The sequence below is a fragment of the Sciurus vulgaris genome (assembly GCF_902686455.1).
Source record: "Sciurus vulgaris genome assembly, chromosome: 9".
Lineage (NCBI taxonomy): Eukaryota > Metazoa > Chordata > Mammalia > Rodentia > Sciuridae > Sciurus > Sciurus vulgaris.
The window spans coordinates 56,434,357-56,457,710 of NC_136469.1; the positions used below are offsets into that span (position 1 = coordinate 56,434,357).

The 23,354-nt window shown below is 32.6% G+C and overlaps 1 protein-coding gene across 5 annotated transcripts in view; it reads left to right on the plus strand.

The window, feature by feature from the left end:
• The window catches only part of CENPE (centromere protein E), a 69,985-nt gene that overhangs the window by 19,675 nt on the left and 26,956 nt on the right, over positions 1–23,354 (plus strand). For 4 of the 5 annotated variants that reach the window (XM_079154222.1, XM_079154225.1, XM_079154224.1 and 1 more), the window contains exons 14-30: positions 1,399–1,546; positions 2,181–2,269; positions 3,919–4,086; positions 7,940–8,014; positions 8,246–8,365; positions 9,287–9,409; positions 9,496–9,661; positions 9,985–10,139; positions 11,583–11,897; positions 12,011–12,283; positions 12,433–12,588; positions 16,439–16,642; positions 17,908–18,066; positions 19,745–20,035; positions 20,262–20,420; positions 21,415–21,705; positions 22,949–23,239. In XM_079154222.1, the coding sequence (XP_079010348.1) occupies positions 1,399–1,546; positions 2,181–2,269; positions 3,919–4,086; positions 7,940–8,014; positions 8,246–8,365; positions 9,287–9,409; positions 9,496–9,661; positions 9,985–10,139; positions 11,583–11,897; positions 12,011–12,283; positions 12,433–12,588; positions 16,439–16,642; positions 17,908–18,066; positions 19,745–20,035; positions 20,262–20,420; positions 21,415–21,705; positions 22,949–23,239 (3,183 nt within the window). The remainder of the gene's footprint in view (positions 1–1,398; positions 1,547–2,180; positions 2,270–3,918; positions 4,087–7,939; positions 8,015–8,245; positions 8,366–9,286; positions 9,410–9,495; positions 9,662–9,984; positions 10,140–11,582; positions 11,898–12,010; positions 12,284–12,432; positions 12,589–16,438; positions 16,643–17,907; positions 18,067–19,744; positions 20,036–20,261; positions 20,421–21,414; positions 21,706–22,948; positions 23,240–23,354) is intronic. The other variant, XM_079154223.1, reaches the window with a different exon arrangement.

Here is a 23,354-nt window from a genome sequence, read left to right on the forward strand (position 1 = left end):
GTTGCCAGTAAATGGGTAGAAATGGAGAATATCATACTAAGTGAAGTAAGCCAAACTCAGAAATTCAAAGGTTGAATGTTTTCTCTCATATGCAAAAGCTACAGTAAAATAAAGGAAAGGGGGGGAGGGAAGTAGATAGGATAACATAAGATAGAGAGAAGATCAGTAATATAAAAAAAGGAGATCAAAAGGCAGAGTGGAGGGATGGGTAAAGAGAAGCAGAGCAGAATGAATTCTTAAGAAATCATGTTATGTGCATATATAAATATACAGCAGGGAACTTCACCTTTATGCATAGATAGAAAGAACCAATCAAATATAAATAAATAGATGAGCAAAAGGAAGACTACTAGAGTAGAGAAAGGAGAATGGAAGAGGAGAGGGAGGATGTCCGGGAGACAGGAGAGGAGTCATGACATGAAATGGAGTCGCATGCATGTATGAGTTTGTTGGAGTGAAAACAACTACGATGTCTAATTATAAAGTTCTGATAATTTAAAATAAGAAGAAGAAGAGACAGGCATAGAAAGAGAAAGCAGCAAACAGTGGTAAGGACTACTGGGTGGGTAGGATAAGAAACAGGTGTTGGAGGCCCCTGAAGGATTGAGAAAGAGGACAAAGGAGCAAAAACAAAAGGTTAACTAGAGGCAAATAATCAGTCAAGAGAATTTTCCCCAAAAGCAAAAGCAAACAGAGACTTGAGTATCTTTGAAGCTCAGAGCAGGACACCTGTGAAAATGACAAATGCACAGATAACAGAGGGAACATGATCCCAAAAGAAAAATGTAACAAGTTGGGGAGCATTGGCAGAAGCAAATTGGAAAGCAGTCAGCATTATGATTGAACCTGTGAAAGATTTACTAACCAAAGGAAAATCAAATGGACTACCTGTAGAATTACTCCTATCCGCTCCTTCCCAGTTAGAGCTAGGTTGGCAAAGGTCTAGCTTTAGGTAACTGTGGTCTTAACAATAGCAGCTGTCCCTTCTGTGTAAAACCAGAGATCTTAAAGGGTTGACTCAACAAGTTCCTTTAAATAAATCCCAGTAACTTGGGAGTTTAAAAAATGAAAATTAGAGGTTGAGGGGGTGTAACTAAGTGATAGAATCATGCTTAGCATGTATGAGGTCCTGCATTAAATCCCCAGCACCAAAAAAAAAAAAAAAAAAAAAAAAGTCAACAATAGTTTTATCAAGTTTATAATGGATTTAAACACTGATTTGAAAACTTCGAGTATGTTTTCTTATCTTAGAATGTCCTTAGACAAGTAATACATTAAAGTAGACCTAAGAAGTCTACCAAGTCAATGGTTTTTAAAAAACAGTAGCTAGTTCCCTTGTTTCATGATATCTCAACACAGATCTATGTAAAGTAATTTTGATTTTATTTTTTTCTTTAGGCTAAAAGAAAACGAAGAGTTACCTGGTGCTTTGGCAAAATTAACAAAACGAAGGACTCAAACTATGTAAATGAATTTAATATGCCAGCAAATGTAACAAGAAGAACACACAAGAGTACTGTCACTATGTTAGGAGAAATTGATGAATGTGAGTGCCTACATTTATAACTCATTGTGGTAAACACATTTAAGTAAAAATATATGTATTCTAGATATGATCACAATGGAGATTATGATAATAATTTGTGATTTTGAAAAAGTAAGCGTTCATGAAACTTCTAAATTTCTTAAGAATAATGCACTATAGTTGAATCACGAGTCAGGTGGTTTTGTTTATTTTTTTCTTCTAATTATTCAATAAAATTAGTACAGTATTCATAACATCTACCTTAAACTTGCCAATTTTCAAAGGGTGGCAACTTATATAGGAATCTTTAAAAATTGTATCTCCAGCATTATAATGTATTTTTTAGGGGCATTTATAAATCTACTTACAGTGATCAGATCTCATATTCAGAATCTATGTTTCTTACCTATATTGTATTAAGGATCCTACATTTTATCACCAATTCTAACCAGCTATTTTAATTCACAAAGTAATATAATTATCACATTTGTTTTTAATGTTATCTTGGCATTCATACTCTAAGGACATATTAGCTAATATGAGCTTATAACCTTTGGTCAGAATTTTTTTTTTCTTTGTAATCTTTTTAATTTGACTATCAGGGAATGTTATACATATGTTCATAGAAAAATTTTTCTTTTTCCCTAAATTTTAGCTTTCTGTTTAGAGTCTGATGTCTTCAGTAATACTCTTGATTCATTAACTGAGGTAGAGTGGAATTCAGCAACAAAGCTACTAAGTCAGGTAACTTAATATATTTTACAGAATACGATCTTTTTCACTCTTCTTTAAATTTGTTTGTTATAGTACATTATCAGTTCTGACTTAATACCAGAGATAGTTTAGGCTCTAACAAAGATTTCCCTCACTTTTATATTTTAGTTGATAAGGATGTGACATTTAGGGGAAATCTAAAAATTTTATAAAGCCGGTAGTGCTTCTAGCTCTTTACCAGCAAATCTTAGTATCTATGATGTTTTTAAAATTTCATTTTGGATTTGGAAAACCGCATAAGGGTAAAAGACTGATTAGAAGTTCAGTGGATCAGACAAGGGAATGAACAGAAGGGAGGGGGCACAGGAATAGGAAAGACAGTGGAATGAATCTGACATAACTTTCCTATGAATACATATGAATACACCACAGTGAATCTCCACATGGTGTGCAACCACAAGACTGGGATTCTAATTAGAATAAAATATACTCCATGTTTGTATAAATATGTCAAAATATACTATCATATATAATTAAAAAGAGCAAATTTTTAAAAAATTATAGTGTCAAAATTCTTAGGCATTCAATAAAATAATGATAACATTAGCATGGGATAGTTTTGCTAGATAATATTAAAAAACAAAAGTAGATGTTACTCCATATCCTCGGGATGGGTTCCAGTGGTATCCACTGATACCAAAACACATAGATGCTGAAATCTGTTAGAGAAAAAGGCCTTAGTATTTTCATATAACTCATGCACATCTTCCTATATACTTTAAAATCATCTCTAGGTTCCTTATAATACCTAATACAATGTAAATACTGTATAAGTAGTTGTTATTCTGTATTTAGGGAATAATAATAAAGTATTGAGACAACCATTGGAGGCCTAACTACATTTTCAATCTGAGGCTAGTTGAATCTTTGAATGAGGAATTCATAAATACAGAAGGACAATCCTGTATAGTTTTATCAAAACTAAGCAATAAACAATACTGTAGTGAATAAGTCGATAATTTCAAATTCCAAGTTACTTTCTAGATTGCTCATGTTCAAAGACATATGGTTGTATAAATGTATTAAAGAAAGTTTCATTTTAATTTTGAAATACATTTGTAGTGCGGATAATTATTGTTATCATTAGTTTGTGTCTATAAAGTATAGTCAAAATACCTTTGTGTCCTTAAGACATAACTGGGGAATTAGTTTTTAAAGAAGAAAAAAGGAAAAAAGAAATCCCTGATTTAGCTCTAAGTATGGTAAAACATAGTCACTATTAGAGATTTAGAAGTATATAAGTCCATTTCTCTTTCCTGAATTCACAGTCATCTGAGAAATAGAAGTCAGACCAATTCGTAGTTAAATAATGAGCTTTATTGTGGTGAAATGGGCTTCCTAGTATTTACTCTACTTTCACAGCTGGACTTTCCTTGTCAGGCACAGGCTGATTTATGATTTATTTACATGATTTTTATTTATTCCTTTTTAAATAAACTGTTATTCTAAATTAGATAGTTTACCAAAATATAGGCCATTAGAAAGATATGAAGAAGAGAATGGCCTAAACCATCAAATGACTCAAAGTTAAATTATATTCAGCTAATCCAAATTTTAATTGAGGAAGAATATGTGATTTGAACTTCCTTTGAATAAAATTGTTTATTTGTTTATAATAGGAAAACTTAGAAAGTGAATTGAACTCACTCCGTGCTAAATATGATAATCTGGTATTAGACTATGAACAACTGAGAAGAGAAAATGAAGAAATGGGATTGAAATTAAAAGAGAAAAATGATTTGGATGAATTTGAGGCTCTAGAAAGAAAAGCTGAGAAAGATCAAGAGGTAAGATAGAGTAACATGGAACTATACTAAAATCATACTTTTAAAAGTATCATTTCCTTAAGGATATTTCTAATACTGAATTATTATGGATCAGCTTCTTTTCATACACACACACATACAATTTAGAGAATTTAAGAAATATTTAGTTTATATTGTTTTAAAAATTATTGTATGATCTGGGGAACAGGCTGGGGAATATCTTATGGAAATAAGTATCATATAATTATTTTTAAATAATGGAGAAAAAAATTAAAAACATCTGGGGGAAGCTTTCATGAATCTACCTCATTGATGGATTTGTCTTGAGGAAACAGTTATCAATATATTTTTTTTAATTTTTTTTTTTTTTAGTGTACTATAAATTTCATCTACAAGCATAACTGTTTCCTACTGAGACCAATAGGAATTTTAAGATCTGTTTGACTGTTTTATGTATGGATGCTAATTCCTAATGAATTTCTTTTTCTTTAAAATTTATATTCCTAAATAGTTTGAACACTATTAGAATAGTTGGAGAAACAAATTAATGGAGTTTTTTAGAAACAAAACAAATTTTCTAAGCATATGATATTATGCTATATGTGAAGAGAACCTAGTCCAGAAACCATCAGACTCTAGACACTCAAAAATTGTTTTACTGTTATCAAAGGTTTTGTTCTCAGCTCTTATGTCTTCACAAGAGAAAATTTCAAGCAATGCATGCAGTGTAGTAAAAGTATAGCAAAGTTGATTGTAAAAGAAGGAAGCCAGAGGGGAAAACACCCTCAGGGGAGAGAGAGTGTCCTCTCAGAGAGGAGAGAGATAACTCTTCCTTTTGTCCTAGCTTTTATTGGGGTTAAAGGACATTTATGGAGAATCCTACCCAAGCACCTCTTCTAGCTCTTGATTGACAGTTGGATTATATCAGATTTCCAAATCTCTATTGAATATGTCTTACTTCTGAATGTATAAGTAAAACCCACAGGAATGAAAATTTAAAATTACAATGAGATTAAATATTGTGCAAAAGACTTAAAGGCAACTTTTGGTCATCTTGGCCCACACCAGACAATTTTATCTGGAACTTCATTTTATAGACCTTGAGGCCATTGCACTCTCCAGCCTCCAACCTCTTATCAAAGAGAATAATATGCTATTTGTTGTGGGGCCATTATCTTATGGCAGAGCAGGGCCAGGATGACTTTGTATAAATTGCTTCTCTAAATTATATTGAGGGCTCGGGATGTGGCTCAGTGGTAGAATGCTTTCCTAGCATGTACGAGGCCCTGGCTTCAATCCCCAGCAACACACACACACACACACACACACACACACACACACACACGCAAATGGTGGGTAGGGGGAGTGTTATCACATTACCACATAGGCTCAATCTGTAGAATTAGCCCCTCTTGTTCCATGTTCCTACCACTCATGTCTGTGACCTATCAATAAGATTTCAGGGACTCTTTAATACAGAATGTCTTTAACCTAGAATCTACAAACACTATGAAATTATCTTGTAGAATTTTTGAGCCCATATTCATTTCTCTGAAATAAAAATCCATATCTGTTTTCAGACTGGTAAAGCAACCCATGAGCTTCCCCAAAGTAAAAGCCAGTGCTTTGATATACTAGAAATATGCCAACTGCTTTCAGATTTCTACATGAGTAACCTAAAGAAACATAATCTTTAATATTATTATTTAGTTTTTAGCCTCTTGTGTTTCAAAGAAAAAATGAATTCTGTACCAAAGCTATTTTCATTTTATCAAAAAATTAAAGTTGTTCCTACATTTCATAGGTATTCAGAAAAGTAAGTCTAAGTTTTCCACAGGGTTTCATTCAGCTTGCTTTAAAATATGCATATTAACAAAGTGTAAAATGTCTTGAAAAGAATATTGGACTTCAGTCAGTGAGATTGGGTTTTATTGAGAGGGGGTGGCATAGGGTAATAATTAAGAGCATGGTATCTAGAGTGAAACTATCTAGATTTAAGCCCCAATCTTGAAGCCTAAAATGTTTATTTTGGATAAAATTTTGACCAAAAGTCAAATTATGGCCTCAGAACAGGTTATAATTTCTCTGGTTTTCTTACGGGTTTTGTCAAAAAATCACCAAAGCCATGGTAGTGAAGAGGGATGTTTAAATATTAAATTTTAAAGAGATGAATTTTAAAAGTCAGGTATCACCAGTCTCAATGAGAGAAGAAAAATTGTGTCCATCTACCTATTTTAGCTTGACTTGTCTAATTTTATAATTTTTACAACTCAGAAATTTTTGTCTTAAGGTCAGTATTTCACCTGCTGAAAATTACAGGTGAAATTTTCAACATTTTCTTATTTCACAGTGGATTAACTGTTGATCGGGTCCTGTGTTTTGATCATATTTGCTTTTTACTCACTTTATCTTTATGCTCTGTATCTTAATATATAATTTGGAGGTTACATCTTTATCTTTACAAAATTAATCTTTTTTATTTATGAGAAACAGAATATAAGCTAAGGGTAGTTTCAGATGAGAAGTGGGACTTTTTTTTTTTTTTTTTTTTTTTTAATGGTTATTTCCTAAAGGTTTTCAGAAGATTATTTGGTTCTTCCTCGTTGGTAAACATGAGGAAGAAGCAAATAAAAGTTAGAAATAGGGAAGAAAAGATAACAGATGAAGCTGTTATTTAAAGCATAACCAATACAAGTATCTACGACTGTGTTGTAGCTATAAACCATGTGACAATTGAGCACTTAAAATTGAACCACTCTGAATTAACTTAAGAATAAAAAACAAAAGGTAAAATATTTCAATATTTTTATATCTATTAATGGAGAAATATTTTACGTATGTTAAATAAAATATTAAAGTTAATTCTACCTGTTTCTTTTTGGTTTTGTTTTTTTTTTTTTAATATGCCTACGAAAATGTTTTAAATTGCATGTGTGGCTCATGATGTTTCTGTAGCCACCTAATGAACTTTCTACTCTGGCATAGTCTAAAACCTAAAACTAGTTAAGACCGAATTAAACATCCAGAAAATATTAAACAAGACGCATTTTCTTAAATTCCATCAGAATTTTATTGTATTCCTTAAGAGCTTATCCAATTATAAAGATTAAATAACTCTAAGAGAAAATGTTTCTCAAGTCACTTGCCATTTACCTGTTTTGTATACAAAACTTTCTGGTACTCAGGTATTTTCTGCTATAGATAATTTGATAGAAATGAAAATTTGATAGAAATACTTATACCTTTATACTTTTATATGAGCAATATAAAGCAATAGCACCTTCTTTCCAATATTTCCTATAGAAAATAACAAAATGATGCAGTTGATAGTCTCATACCTCTATATCTTGGATGAACAGTTACAATATCATAAAGTCATTACATGAAATGAACCTAACCTAAACCTAATTCCAAATCACAACTCATTGAAAAGTATGTCAGAGTAGAGCCACAAGGATAATTTGTAGTAAGGAAAAAAAAATAGGATGAATATATTTCTACATACCTTATACAAAGCAAAAATCTACTAAAAGTTTATTTAGTAAAATTTTGATTACCATTTTACTGTTTCCTCAAATTGATGCTTACTAATTTGCTAATGATATTTTAACTTTATTAACAGATAATATAATAGTATTGGGGTCATGCTGAGTTTTTTTCTTCTTTCCTTGTTTTGTGGGTGTTTAGTTTTGTTTGGGTGGTATTTCTTATATTTTTAAACAATGAGGTGCTCTTGCAAGTAGCTTAAACAATTGATCTCTCAATTCTTATGTTGGGTGATTCTGAATTCTGAAGCAGTGCTATCTTTTTTTTTTTTTTTTTTTGCTTTATTAACTATTGGTTTGCTCTGTTGCCTGTTCACATACTCTTACAGATGCAACTAATTCATGAAATTTCCAACTTAAAGAATTTAGTTAAGCATGCAGAAGTGTATAATCAAGATCTTGAGGTGAGCATTCATGTTGATATTTCTATTGATAAATACCTAGAACTATAAAATATATATCATGTAAATTGAACATGATTACAGAAAATAGAGGAATTATATTTAGAGGAATTATATTTTTAAATATTAATAACTTAATTTTCTGTCACTTTAAATTGTATATGTTCTTTTTTAATACTTTGAAATTCAAATCAAGTTGTTAACTTCTGTTTCACTCTTCTTTGATTCTTTTAGAATGAACTAAATTCAAAAGTAGAGCTGCTTAAAGAAAAAGAAGACCAGATTAAGAATCTACAGAAATACATAGACTCTCAGAAGTCAGAAAATATAAAAATGGATTTGTCATACTCATCGGTAAAAATCAGGTTTATTTTGTGAGATTATATAGGCATTTTAGTATATCATCTCTATCATTGTCTCCACAGTAAATGTTCACACTGGGTTATGTACTGGGCATGGTTATAATCAACTTAATCTGTCTATAACTGAGAAATGGACTATTTGCACTTTACAGATAAAGAAGCATCCATACAAAGTCCATCATGTCATTCTTTCAATGAATGCAAAGTAGGGATAATCTTCCATGAAAAATCAGTGATTCAAAAAATTTTGAATTTTTTTAGTTGTTTTACAAAAATCATGAAGTATATAGTCAAGATCATAAAATAAGCACTTATGTTGGAATTGATAAGTAACTATAAAATGTGTATCGTAAATAGGTGAGCACGTTGGGCATGGTGGTATAGGCCTGTAATCCCAGTGGCTCAGGAGGCTCGTGCTGGAGAATCAAGAGTTCAAAGCCAGCCTCAGCAACAGCGAGGCACTAAGCTACTCAGCAAGACCCTGTGTCTAAATAAAATACAAAAAAGAGCTGGGGATGTGACTCAGTGGTTAAGTGCCCCCGAATACAGCCCCCAGTACCCTAAATAAATAAAAACTGGTTGAGCATGATTTCATAAATTTTATTTCTATTGCCTATCCATGTATTCCCATAATTTAAGTAATTATTTAATAGTTTTAGTTTGTTAGACCTTTTATTAAACAGTAGCAGATTTCTTAAATTTACTTCAATGCATTACTTTTATAATGTGGAAAATACAACCAGAATTTTTAAATATTTTAATTATGAAAAACATGATTTCATTTGTTGGATTATTAGCATATTTTCACCCTTTTTTGACCAATTAAGAATAACGTCTATGTACATGTTCTCTAAAATATTTTTCATATCTATCAAAATTAGATCTCACTGAATTCTTTTTAATGTCCGTCTAGGAAAACACTGAAGATCTAAAACAAATGAAACAGACTTTGTTTGATGCTGAAACCGTAGCTCTTGATGCCAAAAAAGAATCGGCCTTTCTTAGAAGTGAAAATCTGGAGCTGAAAGAGAAAATGGTAAATAATTTGTGGAAAATGTAGAAATATAGAAAAGCAGTCCTAATAGTACATTTTTGTGAATTTTCAATGTTTTTTCCCAATAGAAAGAACTTGCAAGCACTTGCAAGCAAATGGAAAATGACATTCAGTTGTATCAAAGCCAGTTGGAAGCAAAAAAGAAGATGCAAGTTGACCTGGACAAAGAATTACAATCTGCTTTTAATGAAATAACAAAACTTACCTCCCTTATAGATGGCAAAGTTCCAAAAGGTATTTTATAATTTCTGACTTCTTTTTGCAAATCTGACTTCATCTAGAAATGTACTTAAGTGCTTTGACAACCATACTCCAATGATTAAAAATCTAGACCAACTTTTTATTAGTAACCTAGTTTTAATATTATTTGATGTTAATTAAGTACTTATAAAGTTTGCATTTTCAATGGGAAATCTTCCATTTTCAAATCATAAGGGTATAAAAATTACTTTTCAAATATACTCAACCTGACCTTGAAAAAGGTTGGTTGAAGAACTTTGAAAATTAGATTACCTATTTGACAACATTGGCCCTCTAATTTACCAAAAACTTCCTAGATTTGCTCTGCAATTTAGAATTGGAAAGAAGGATTATTGATCTACAGAAAGAACTGAATGAAGAAACTAAAGAGAATGAAGCTCTTCAGAAAGAAGTGAATTTGCTGTCAGAATTGAAATCTTTACCCCCTGAAGTGGAAATGCTGAGAAAAGAGGTAAGCAGATTTTTAAGTAATTAATCCTTGTTTTGAAATAAGAACCTTTATAAATAATGCCTGAACTATTTTGATATAGTTTATTTTTAAGTAACAGGCAGGAGACACTCAACATGTTAGTAATGGAACTAAATATAATCCATCTTCTAATTTATTCTTGTGCTACTAGATAGAAAAAGAATTTACTTTCAAAATATATTTAACAGCATACTTGGTAACATAAGCCATGTCACAGCCATTTCTATAATCATCGAATGACACATTTAGACAATTCCATGTTCTACCCTTAGTCTTTAGCTTTGGTGGGGTGGGGGTTGTTTCATATTTTTGGTATTAGTCATCATTATGTTGAATAAAAGAAAGCAATACCTTTCCTGTATTTATATGTGAATACACACCAATATAACTCCACATCATTTACAGCCACAATAGTGGGAAGTTATACTCCATGTATATATAATATGTCAAAATATACTCTACTGTCATTTATACCTAAAAAAAAAAAAACTAAATTTTTTTTTTTTTAAATTTGTGTACCTACTAAAAAAAGAAAGCAATAAGGTAAAGAGGCAGCACTAATAAAGCTTTAGGAATCAATATAAATCTTTCAGACTAGGGAATGATTCTTAAGTCCAGGGTCTACCAACTTTTCCCTTTCTACCTTTCTAAAAAAACAACAAGAATTTGAGTACCTACTTTATGGCAAACGTCATAGTAAAGAATCTCAGAAACATTTTCTTCAGTTATTCTGTAAGCTCTTAAAAAGTAGTCATTACCACTTCTCAGCCTTTTGGTGAAGAAGAAGTATAAAAGTAGATACTGTTTTTCATCCAGAAAAATAGTCCTCAAACTAATTTTTGAGTGATGGAAATCTGCCATGAACGTAGCCACCATACTATATTTATCCTCCTTCTTCTTTTTCTCCTTTAGTCTCCTTGCACCTTCTCATATCCTTCTTAGCTTATTTTTCACAATGAATACACTATCCATGAACTGGATGTGGATTATTTCATTGCTTCAGTGCTTTTTAGATAATAATTTTAATAATAAAGCATCATTTAAATTATTAATAGATTGAGCTTTTAGAAATCTGAACTGCATTCAAAGCCTTTTTATAAAGGCATAAAATACCTGCCACATGATAGTGTTAGAAACTAGAATGACAGCTAAAGAAATAAAAACACGTCCTAATTATTTCTACTGGCTGTCCTCCATGCAATCCTTACTAGAACCCAGAGATTAGAAAACAAAATATTGAAGATGAAGTTAAACAAGCCAAGTTAAAAAAATAACAGTAACAGTATTTCCTTTTCTCAGTCAAATATTTGCTTAATTTAAATAATCCCCTTCCACAGAGGAAAACTTGTTTTCCTAAAAATTGATTCAGCAGATCATATGTTGCTAACAGATTATATGTCCCAAAATCATATTTCTTCTCCTTAGATCCATGAAAAATCTAAAGAGCTCTCTATAATAACATCAGAAAAAGATAAATTGTTTTCTGAAGTAGCTCATAAGGAGAGTAGAATTCAAGGTTTACTGGAAGAAATTGGAAAAACTAAAGATGACCTAGCAACTACCCAGTTGAATTATGAAAGCACTAATCAAGAATTTCAGGATTTAAAAACCCTCCATATGGAATGTGAACAAAAATATAAAATGGTCCTTGAGGAGAATGAGAGAATGAATCTCAAAATGGGAAATCTTTCTAAAGAAGCAGAGAATCTTGGTTTAAGTTTGGATGCCTTGAAGACTGAGGTTGGTATAAAATGCTATCCAAAGATCTCATCTTCAGTCTTCTGGAGTTGGATTTCTATCTGCTACAGAAACTCTGCTTTTACTATGTCACATTTACTTTTTTTATTTTAAAGCTTTTTCACAAAACTCAAGAACTTCAGCAAAAAACAACTGAGGGTCAAGAAAGGTTAAATGAAATGGAACAACTGAAGGAACAATTAGAAAGTAGAGATTCCAGACTGCAAGCTGTAGAAAAGGAGACAACACTGATTACTGAGAAACTTCAGAAAACCTTAGAAGAAATGAAAACCTTAACCCAAGAAAAGGATGACCTAAAACACCTCCAAGAGAGCCTGCAAATTGAGAGAGACCAACTCAAAAGTGATATTCAAGACACTGTAAACATGGTAAGACTTTGAATGATTAAACTTTATAAATATTGGAGCCTCTTCAAACATGTTACCAGACCCATCATTTTATTATCTATGACCAAGTAGTAACTATAAAATTATTGCCTCACATTCTAATGGAAATTGTTTTCTATTTCTCTAACAAGAACATAGACACTCAAGAACAATTACGAAATGCTCTCAAGTCTTTGAAACAACACCAAGAAACAATTAATACACTAAAAATGAAAATTTCTGAGGAAGCGTGTAGGAATTTCATAGAAGAAAACCTAGGAGAAACAAAAGATGAATTTCAGCAAAAGGTAAAGGTTGTTCAATTTCAAATTTTCCATATGCTTTTATATAAGCATTCTCTTTGACCTCCAGCACCTAATAGGTCATGGTAATTTCAGTTTTGTTATTCACAATGGTAATAACTCAAAATTTTACAAGACCGTACTCTGTCTTTGAAGTAACTTCAAATAAAACTGCTTGCAATTTGCAAAGCAAATGCAAAAAAAGTATCAGTTCAAACTTTGAAGAGTTGATATCTTCTGAGACTTGATATATTTTAAATGTCTTTAAAAGACCTTCTGAATGCTGAGAAGGTAAGGAAGGTTGACTATTATAGCTGAAATAGTTTATCTCAGAATTTTATATACTAAACTTGCTTAGAGTTCACATTTTGATCTAGTACAGAAAGGATTGCCTATAATTTTCTATAAAGTTTTGATTTACCTTAGATTTCTACTTTTCCACAACATCCTTAAGATATATATTATCAACCGAAATGTTCAATAATATTTTATTATTATATTTCATACCATTTAATCCAGAATATTAACTACTGCAATTTTTAAATGTTCTTCAATTGGAGACAAGTACAGTAATCTTTCATACATCCATACTTGAAATAGTATACAGTGTATATATGTACTTTTTAAAACTTGAGGTGAAATATGTTTTTAATTTGTGGTACAATATACATAACATAAAATTTCCCACCTTAACTTTTAAGTCTGTAGTTTGGTAGTATTAATTGAGAGTTAAGAAAGGTTTAATGAATTGGAACGTTATCAAACCACTAATCTTCAGAACTCTTTTCATCTTGCAAAACTGAAACTCTGTAGGGGCTGGTTATGTAGCTCAGTGATGAAACTCTTGCCTAGCTTGTAGGAGGCCCTGGGTTTGATGCCCTGCACCATAATGGGGAGCAGTGTACTTAAGCTCTACACCCATTAACAACTCTCCATTTCCCCTTCTTCCTAAGCACTGATAGTCACCATTCTTCCCTCTATCTCTATGAATTTAACTATTCTGGGAACCTTATGTGCCTGTAGTCATAAAGTATTTTATTTTTTTGTAATTGACTTATTTCATTTATCATAATGTCTTCAAACTTCATCCATGTTGCAGTGTGAGAGTTCAAATTTCCTTCCTTTTTATGGCTGAATAATATTTCATTGTGTGTTTACACTTCATTTTACTTACCACTTCATCTGTCATTACACTTGGACTGCTTCTGCCTTTCTGCTATTATGTATGGATGTATAAATATCTCTTTGAGACTCTGCTTTCAGTTCTTTTGTGTGTATATCCAGAACTAGAATCCTGGATCATGTGGTAATTCTGTTTTTAATTTCTTGAAGAAACATCATAATGTTTTTCGTAGTAGTTTTGCCATTTAATCTTGCCACCATTGATGCAAAGGATTGCCTATTTCTGGGTAGGGAGAGTAGCTTGGTGGTAGAATACTTGTCTAGCATGCACAAGGCCCTGTGTCTGATATCTAGCACTATAAAAGGGAAAAATTATTTCTGATTCTTCTACATCCTCACCAACACATTACTTTTTGTTTGTTTTTTGTTGTTGTTTAAGTAGCCATTCTAATGGGTATGCAGTATCCTTATACCCATTAGTATTAGTGATTTTGAATTTTCTTATGGAGATTGGTCATTTTTATCTTTGGAGAAATATCTAAGTATTGCTTACACGAGGTTTTTCTATTTTTGTTGTTGAATTGTACTTCTTTTTATGTTCTAGATATTAACTCTTCATTAACTATATGGTTTGTAAATATTTTCTCATTCTAAAGGCTTTTACAGTCTGAGTACGTCTTTTTTTTTTTTTTTTTTTTCTTCTGCAATACTGGAGAGTGAACATGGGCTCTTGCACATCCTAGACAGTCCCTCTACCACTGAACTACGTCCCCAACTTGATTATGTCTTAATACACAGAAATTTCTAATTTTATTTGTTCAGTTCTTTTCCCCTTTCATTTTTTATATATATTTTATGTTTATTTTTATTTTTAGCTGACTTACAATAATTGTATAATTGTATTTAGGGGGTACAGTGTGACATTTCAGTATGTTTACAATGTTTAATGATCAGATCAGGGTAATTGTCTTATCTATCGCTTGAAATATATATCCTTTCTTTGTGTTGGGGACATTCAAAATCCTCTCTTCTAGCCATTTTGAAATATTCAATTAGTTGTCATCCATAGTTATACTAGAACTTTAGTTGTTATTCCTCCTCCTCACTAACCCTGTACTCATTAACCATCATATCTTCATCCCACCATAACCACCATAGTGGTTATTATATTCTCTAAGGAGATTTTTATGTACTCATATTTATCTGTTTTCACTTTTGTTTCCTGTGCTTTGTGGTATCATGTTCATGGGAATTGGCAATATAATAAATGAGTGGGTCTGAGGATTCCCAGGTGTCCCCCTGTTTCCTGGGGGAACCAGAAGACTGTAATGATAGGTCTATCCTAAATCCTCTTAAAGGGCCCATTTTCAGTCCTGTTTGTGTCTCTTTCTGGCAATTCAGTTTTTTTAAGTTGATTTCAATAGAAATTTTAAATTTTGCAATTAGTAGATTTAGTCTTATATAAATGACAAATTCTTTAAATTTTTTTGAATATGAAGTCTTTTTTTTATTATTCATTTGTTTTTATGTGGTGCTGAAAATTGAACCCAGTGCCTCACATGTGTGAGGCAAGTGCTCTACCACTGAACCACAACCCCAGCCCGACAAATTTTTTTTTAATAATTAGGTCTATTAGACTGTACTTGAAACCATAATATCTGAACTACTTTCTAGACTGAGTTCACATTTGAAATGTACCTTGAGTATCATTACAAAAGACTATTTCAAACTGCTTTCTATTCTTCTACAGATCATATCTATATGAATTAAGCATAATAGCTTTGTTTTAAAAAATCTTTTCTCTGGAAGAAAATACATCAGAATTTTAATGGCGGTTTTGTGAAGTTAGTGACATCGGGTGATTTTTTTGCTTGTTTTTTCTAATGTAATTTGAGATTATTATAAAAACTCATGAAGTGTGGTCAGTAGGAAGCTGAAAGATACCCTAATTTCATACAAACAATTGTAGTGTCAGTCTTTTTTTCCTTTACCAAATAGTTCCTATATTAGGTTACGTTTGGTTATGACTTATTTATGGACTAATAAATTATTATATCATGCTTTTCTAAAGCAGAATGTAAAACATACATTGAGAAAAGATGTATTATGCATTTACAAAAAGAGATAAGCCTCTATCAAAATTTTTTTCTCTACTTATAATAAAACTTCTGATTTTTGTAAGTAAAATGGTTCTGAAAAATGAAGCTTTACTAGAAGTTGGGACTAGAGATGACTCTAATGGGGAAAAATAAAGGGATTAAGTTCAAGGTTGCTTGTTCCTTCTTTAGAAGGAAAAAAAATTACCTCTAGTGTGAAAGTTACACAATATTTATAGAACAGATATAGAATGGAAAAGCATTTGTCTTTTAATTACGTAAATGAATGTACATAAAGTCATGTTAAAATATTGTACATGAAAATAATTATAGCATTTATAATTGTCCAGATAGTTCTCATTAGTGAACCAGTCAAAATGCACAAGATCTGGAGCCAGACCCCTTGGGTCCAAAGCCTAGCTATTCCTCTCTCTCAGTCACCTTGAGTAGGTAATTCAGCTTCCTCATCAGTCGAATGGGGATAATAATAATACCTACGTCGAGGTCGTAGTGAAGGTTAAATGTATTAAAGTATGAGAACAGTACCTAGTACATGATAATATATCATAGTTGGCTGTTTAATATTAAAGTGATTGTTACTACTTAGGAAATTATTCTTCAATGTATTTCTCTTTTAGGTAGGAGACATAGATAAGAAACAGAATTTGGAAGCTAAAGCAATCCAGGCATTAACTGCAGATGTTAAGAATAATGAAGTGACTGAGCAACAGAAAAAGATCTATTCTTTAATACAGGAGAAAAATGAACTCCAACAAATGTTGGAAAGTATTACAGCAGAAAAGGAACAACTAAAGACTGACCTAAAGGAAAATATTGAAATGGTAAGATTTAGCACTGTAAACTTGGCAATACATTTTTGTCTGTTTTAGATTTTGATCAACTTCATTGAGGGATATTTTATAAGCAATACATGTATATCATGGAAGTGTACAGTTTGGTGACTTTTGACAAATATTTCTCCCTATGTACTCACTAAATGGAGTTGCTGGGACATAAGGAAGTGTAATTTTAACTTGATGAGAATTTGCAAGACTGATTCCCAAATTAGTTTTACCATTTTACATTCACATGAATGAATTGAGAATATTCTGGTGGCTCTACATCCTTCCTCACCAACACTTCATAGTCATGGGTGCTTTTAATTTTAGCCATCCTAATGAATGTATGCCTTATTGTTTTGATTTGCCTTTCTCTAATGACTAAGGATGCTAAACAGTTTTTCATATAATTTCTAGCTATTATATGTCTTCTGTAATTTATCTCATCTCTTAATGCAGTGTTAAGGTTTTTAGCCCTTTTACCTATTTTGTTAAATTTGTTCCTAAGTGTTTCTCTTACTTTCACTGTTGTAATTTTTTTCTTTTATTTTTAATTGTTGGTGTTTGTCAGTGTCTTCACACCTGGTTTAGTTCTTGTATCTATGTTTAGAGGCAATATAATTTGTACCATTTGAAATCGATAATTGGAGAAATTCACTATGAATCACAGTAGAACCTCGCCTTCGTGTTTTCTAGTTTTTCATGTTTCTTGGAAAAGTCTGTTTTGTCAAAATTGCTGAATGTAAATAAGCATACAAACAAAAATTATATTCTAACTCTGGCATGTTTTTGTGATCTTGATATACGAGAATGTCACTGTATAAACTTAACGACAATTTAGCCCTCATAGTGCCTCATAGTGCCACAAAGGACGGCTGCCATTTTGAGTTTGCTGGTGATAATGCTCAAAACTAAAGCTAATGCAGCATATGAAAAACTGTAACTTTAGTCTCATTTTCAGTCAACGAACATTTAGAAGCAGTCTTTTCTGGTTTAAGCACATAAAATGAGCTAAGTTTTCATGATAGAGTGGTAAATCCAATTCTAACTCTCATTATAGAAACATAAACTGAGCAATAATAATTGAGCATAAAAAGCAGATTCTTTTCATATGATTAATGATTCACTTTCTTTTAAATTCATTCTTATCTATATCATTTGCCCTGGTTTCTTCATTTGTAGGCTGAGGTAAATGCTGATTTTTACCTGATTTCATAAATGTAAGCTAATATTATTTGTTTTAATCCCAACTTCTTTTTTCATTCTAGACCATTGAAAACCAGGAAGAATTAAGAATTCTTGGAGATGAACTTAAAAGGCAACAAGAGATAGCTACACAAGAAAAGAACCTTGCCATAAAGAAAGATGAAGAGCTTTCTAAAACCTGTGAGAGACTGGCAGAAGTTGAAGAAAAACTAAAGGAAAAGGTAAATTTTTTAAGTTATCTTCCTGGCCTTTTTTCTTCAGTAAGCATTTTTGGTAATAAGTTTTTCATTTCCATAGCCTAAATGCAAGAATAGCACATTATCTCTGCAAAAAAGAACAGATTTCCATGCTAATATTTTGAACATTTTCAATTCACAGAGAGCTTAACTAACATTCCTTATAAAGATTACATTACTCCAAAGTCTTAAGGGGCCTTGATCTTCTAACCTAATCATCTGATGTAGTCATAGATATATATATATATATATAGTCATCAAATACTTGTTGAGCACTACATAGGCAGGCATTGTTCTGGACACTTAAGAGATATCAGTCAGTAAAACAAAGATCCTTCCCTTTGAAGATGTATTAGTTGTACTTTAAAATGAAAGACTTAATTACTATCACCATCTCTGAGATGTTCGTAGTTTCCCAAATCACTCCTTTTGTGGAGGTAAGATGTTAATGCATGCATAAAACCCAAGAGTCCAGTAACAACTGTACTACCCAAGTGATTCTAACATATACCCACAGAGATCTGTTAAAGCTAAGGACAGTGCTGCTTGCATTATAGAATACATTGTGGTTTCTTTTGTTCTATGTTAATTATATTAAACATAATCTATGTTTTCTTTTAAGCCTAATCCCTTTCTGTATCTTACCTGATTGAATTTGCTAAAACCTTATGTCTGTTTTACTCCTTCTAAGGAAGTAAAATCAGTAGCCTTGGAAGTTAATGCTTTTGGATTTGTTTGGGCCACCCCTTAAGCATCTTTTTAAAAATGAAAACAAATTTTAAAAGTTTTTTAAGATAAATGAGAATTATAGTTATTTGGTACCTATATTGGAATGCTTAGTCTCTATGTTTTTTTTTTCCCCCATTTTTACCTTACCATCTCAATCAGTTCTGTATCCGTTTCCTAGGGATGGCATATCAAATGAACATAAACTTGGTGGCTTACAACAACAGAACTTTATTCTTTCACTATTTTTGATCCTGAAAGTCCAGAATTGAAGTGTCAGCAGTACTATATTCTCTCTGAAGGCTTAGAGAAGAATCCTTCCTCATCTCTTCCTAGCTTTTGGTGTCTCCCAGCTACCCTTGGCATTCCTCAGCCTGTAACTTCACCACTGCAGTCTCTGCTTCCATCTTTTTTTCTGGATCTCCTGTCTGTCCTTTCCTGTCTCTATCCCCACTTCCCTCCATTCCCCTCTCTGTTTTTCCCCACTAGGACCTTGCACATTCTGGGCAAGTTCTCTACCACTGTGTAACATCCCAGGGGCCTTTTTTGAGACAGAGTCTCATGGCCTCAAATTTGAGATCCTTTTGCTTCAGCCTCCAAGTAGTTAGGATATCAGGCATGTGCTACCACACCAGCCTCTTGTCTCTTCTTACAGATATATTCTCTTTGGTTTGATGGCCTACTGTCATCCAGTAGGATTACTTCCCAATCCTTACCACTTTACATCTGAAAAGGCCTTATTACCAAGTAAATGCATATTCTGAGGTTCTGGGAAGAATGAATTTTAGGTGGGACACTATTTAACCCCTATGCCTACATTAGTTTACTTTTAATGCTGCTTGTCTATTTATATTGAAGTAGTAGGCAGGGCTATGTTAATGGTTTTACATAAAAATTTTTAAGCAAGATGAGAATTATAAAAATTGTACATTTTCAGAGCCAGCAACTGCAAGAAAAGCAGCAGCAACTTCTTAGTGTACAAGGAGAGATGAGTGAGATGCAAAAAAAGATAATTGAAATGGAGAATTTAAAGAATGAATTAAAGAACCAAGAACTAACATTGGAACGCATGGAAATGGAGAGACTTGAGTTGACTCAGAGACTTCATGAAAATTATGAGGAAATGAAATCTATAACCAAAGATAGAAATACTCTAAAGGAATTATGGGAGTCAATTAAAATAGAAAGAGACCAACTTAAAGAACATATAAGAGAAATTGAAGCTACAGTAAGTCATGGCCTTTTTCTTCATCTATTAAATGTTTCTTTTAAAACTGAGCCAGTGGGCCGGGGAGATAGCTCAGTTGGTAGAGTGCTTGCCTTGCATACACAAGGCCCTGGGTTCAATCCCCAGCACCTCAAAAAAAAAAAAAAACTGAGCCAATTGGAAAATGGGGCAGCAATGTTGGGATAATGTTGTTATGATATTCTTTAAATTTCTCTTACTAATTAAGGGCTTACAAACAAAAGAAGAATTAAGCATTGCTCACATGCATCTAAAAGAACACCAAGAAACTATTGATGACTTAAGAAGAAGTATTTCTGAGAAGGAAGCTCAAGTTATAAATATTTCAGAAAACTTAGAAAAGTCCAATATTAATGTACAAGAAAAGGTATGTGTTTTTTTCCCTCTAGCCTTTGTCTCTTCTTCCTTTCTTTCTCCTTCAAAGGAAGGTAACAGTGAGTAGTGACCAAGTTATGATTCATTCATTTACTGAGTAAGTGTTCGTTGACTATGTATTATGGCAGACATAGCCCTGGATTCTAGAAATACATTAGGAACAAGGTGTATTTGTCATAGAAAAAGGAGCTGATAAATAAGCAATTAAATGAATAATAGAACATCAGATAGTGGTAAATGAGAGAGAGAAAATGAAGATTGGGATTCTTGAACCAACCTATGTTAAAAACCTACTCTGTGCCAAACTTTGAGACTGTGGGTATATAAATAAGACATTGTTATTTCTCCCCAGTATAGGCATATTTCCTAAAAGTCCCTCAAATTCAGTATAGTTCATGCAGAAGTACAAAATGCAAAATTACATGGTGTCTTTAATGATCAGGAGAAATGTCACACATAGAAAAATTGAGAAGTGGCACTGGTACCCATCTGAATGAGTAACAATGCTGCTTCTCAATTTATTGGGATATTGAAATTTATTTATTGAGATGGTCTTTTCAATTATGATTTTTCTCTTATAGCATTGAAGAACTAGTATAGAAATAAGGGTACAACTCACCAAATTAATTCTTTGTTGGTGAAACATAAGAATTGGTTCATTTTGGATCTATGCTGCAAAGAAAGTTATGACAAAATGTGACTAATAAATAAGTATTGATTAGCTTCAGTGGGAATCAAGGAAAAATTAATAAACAGGCGTTTGTGATTCAAATTAGGTCCTGAAGACTCAAGGTCACTTTCATTGTTGTGGAAAGTGTCCTGATCTTTTTTGCTTTAAAAATCTATGATAAGGGCTAGGGATGTAACTTGATGGTAAAAGACTTGCACAGCATGTACAAGGCTGTGGGTTCAGTCCCCAGCACTGCCATAAAAGAAATTATAGTAATCTCCAGATAGTAACCTTAGTACTTTATGAATATCACAAGATCCCAGTGCGTCATGTGGAACAAGAACTTCTTCTCAACATGAAAGAAGTCAGCGACGTTCAGGAAACAGTAAATGAACTGGAGCTGTTTGAAGAACAGTTCAAAACCACAGATTCGGCATCACCAGAAAGCACAGAAATGGAAAGGCTCAGACTGACTGACAAACTTAAAGAAAGTCAGGAGGAGGTAAAATCTCTAACTAAGGAAAGAGATGACCTTAAAATGACAAAAGAAGCACTTCAACTTGAGTGTGACCAACTGAAAAAAGATATTACAGAAACTTTTACTACAGTAAGTTTCATCTTTTTCTCTCATTCAATTGGTATTTTGTCAGAATGGAGTCTTTAGAAAAGGGGCATTTGTGTTATAGTTAAAATATTACTACCAGTTTTCTTTAAATATCTCTTAATCATAAAGTAAGTGGAAACAGAGTAATTAAAAATTATTTATGAATACTTGGAAACTATTGAAACTGAGATAAAATGTTCCAAAGAAGACATGTTTTATTAAATAGTAAAAAATGACTTAGAAGAAGCAGTGCTGAATTCCAGGAAAGGCCAAATTGAATTATTACTTTCCTTCTTTAAACCTATTTCTCCAACATCCACTACTGTCTTGTTACTTCAGTCAGAAACCTGGAAATCATCCCTACTAGTATCTCTTCCTCCCACGTACTACAAATCCAGCCTCCAACCCTTGCTGATTTTACTGTGTACATGCATGTTCATGTATTAAAGTCCTCCTCCTCTTCTCTCCAAATTACCAACTCCCTAATCCAAAGTCACCATTATTTCTTTCTCTAGTTTTCTGCAGCAGCCTCCTAAACTGGTCTCCCCGTGCTCATTCTCACACTTCTCCAATCGATTCCCCATTTTGAACTCAAGTGATCTCTCCTTCATCTTTCCTTTAATATCTTATTGCTACTCTTAAAATAAAGATTAGAATCCTCTACATGGCCTGGAAGTCCTGGACCCCAGGCTTTGCTGGTCTCTAGCCTCACTGCAGCTCACTCTTGCTCCTCACACTCCTGCTACACCCCTTTGCACTTCGTCCTCCCATGGCTTTCAGATGCTCTGATCTCACCACCTACAATACATCCTCACACACTCACATAGACCCTTTAGTTACTCCCTTAGTGTAACTAATGCTCTCATTCTCAGCTCTCAACTGAAGTTTTCTGTCCTCTAAGAAGCTCTTCCTGATCATTTACAATAGGTAGATTTGACACTGAGGTCCTGGGAGAGCCCAGCACCTCTGTTTAGTAAGATTTGGTATAGTAACTACCTTTCCCCTTAAAGAGTAAGTCTAAAGCAGGACAGAAATCATGTAAGTCTCACTGTTTTGTCATCACCCTCTCAGAGGATGCTAACAACACAGACATATAAAAGGCATGAAAACTGGGAGAGTGGAGAGATTGCTTTGTAAATGAGCCATTGAATCTTGCCTGCATTCTTTTAGACAGTATCCTGATTTCCTTGCCCTTGAAATGAAATATCTCTGGATATCAAATGTTTGACTTTATGATTCTTTTAAGATTCAAGAGTCTCACAACAAACAAAAACAATCCTTCAATATGGAAGAAAAAGACAGGGAGACTACTAAAATAATGAGTGAGATGGAGCAATTGAAGGAGCTCTTCAAAGCCAAAGATTTAGCATTGCAAAGAGTAGAAATGGAAAAGCTCAACTTGTCTGAGAGACTTGAAGAAAGTCATGATAAAATAATGTCCTTAGCAAAGGACAGAGATGACCTACAGAAGCTGCAAGAAGTTCTTCAGTCAGAGCACAACCAGCTCACAGAACACATCAGAGAAATCCTAGCTAAAGTAGGTTTCATCTCTCCATCACTTATTCTTAGAAATATCTTGTTAGCATATATTTTCATAAGAACTAAACTTGGTGAAAGAGTTAGTGATATGGTAATGATCATATTTCTATAAA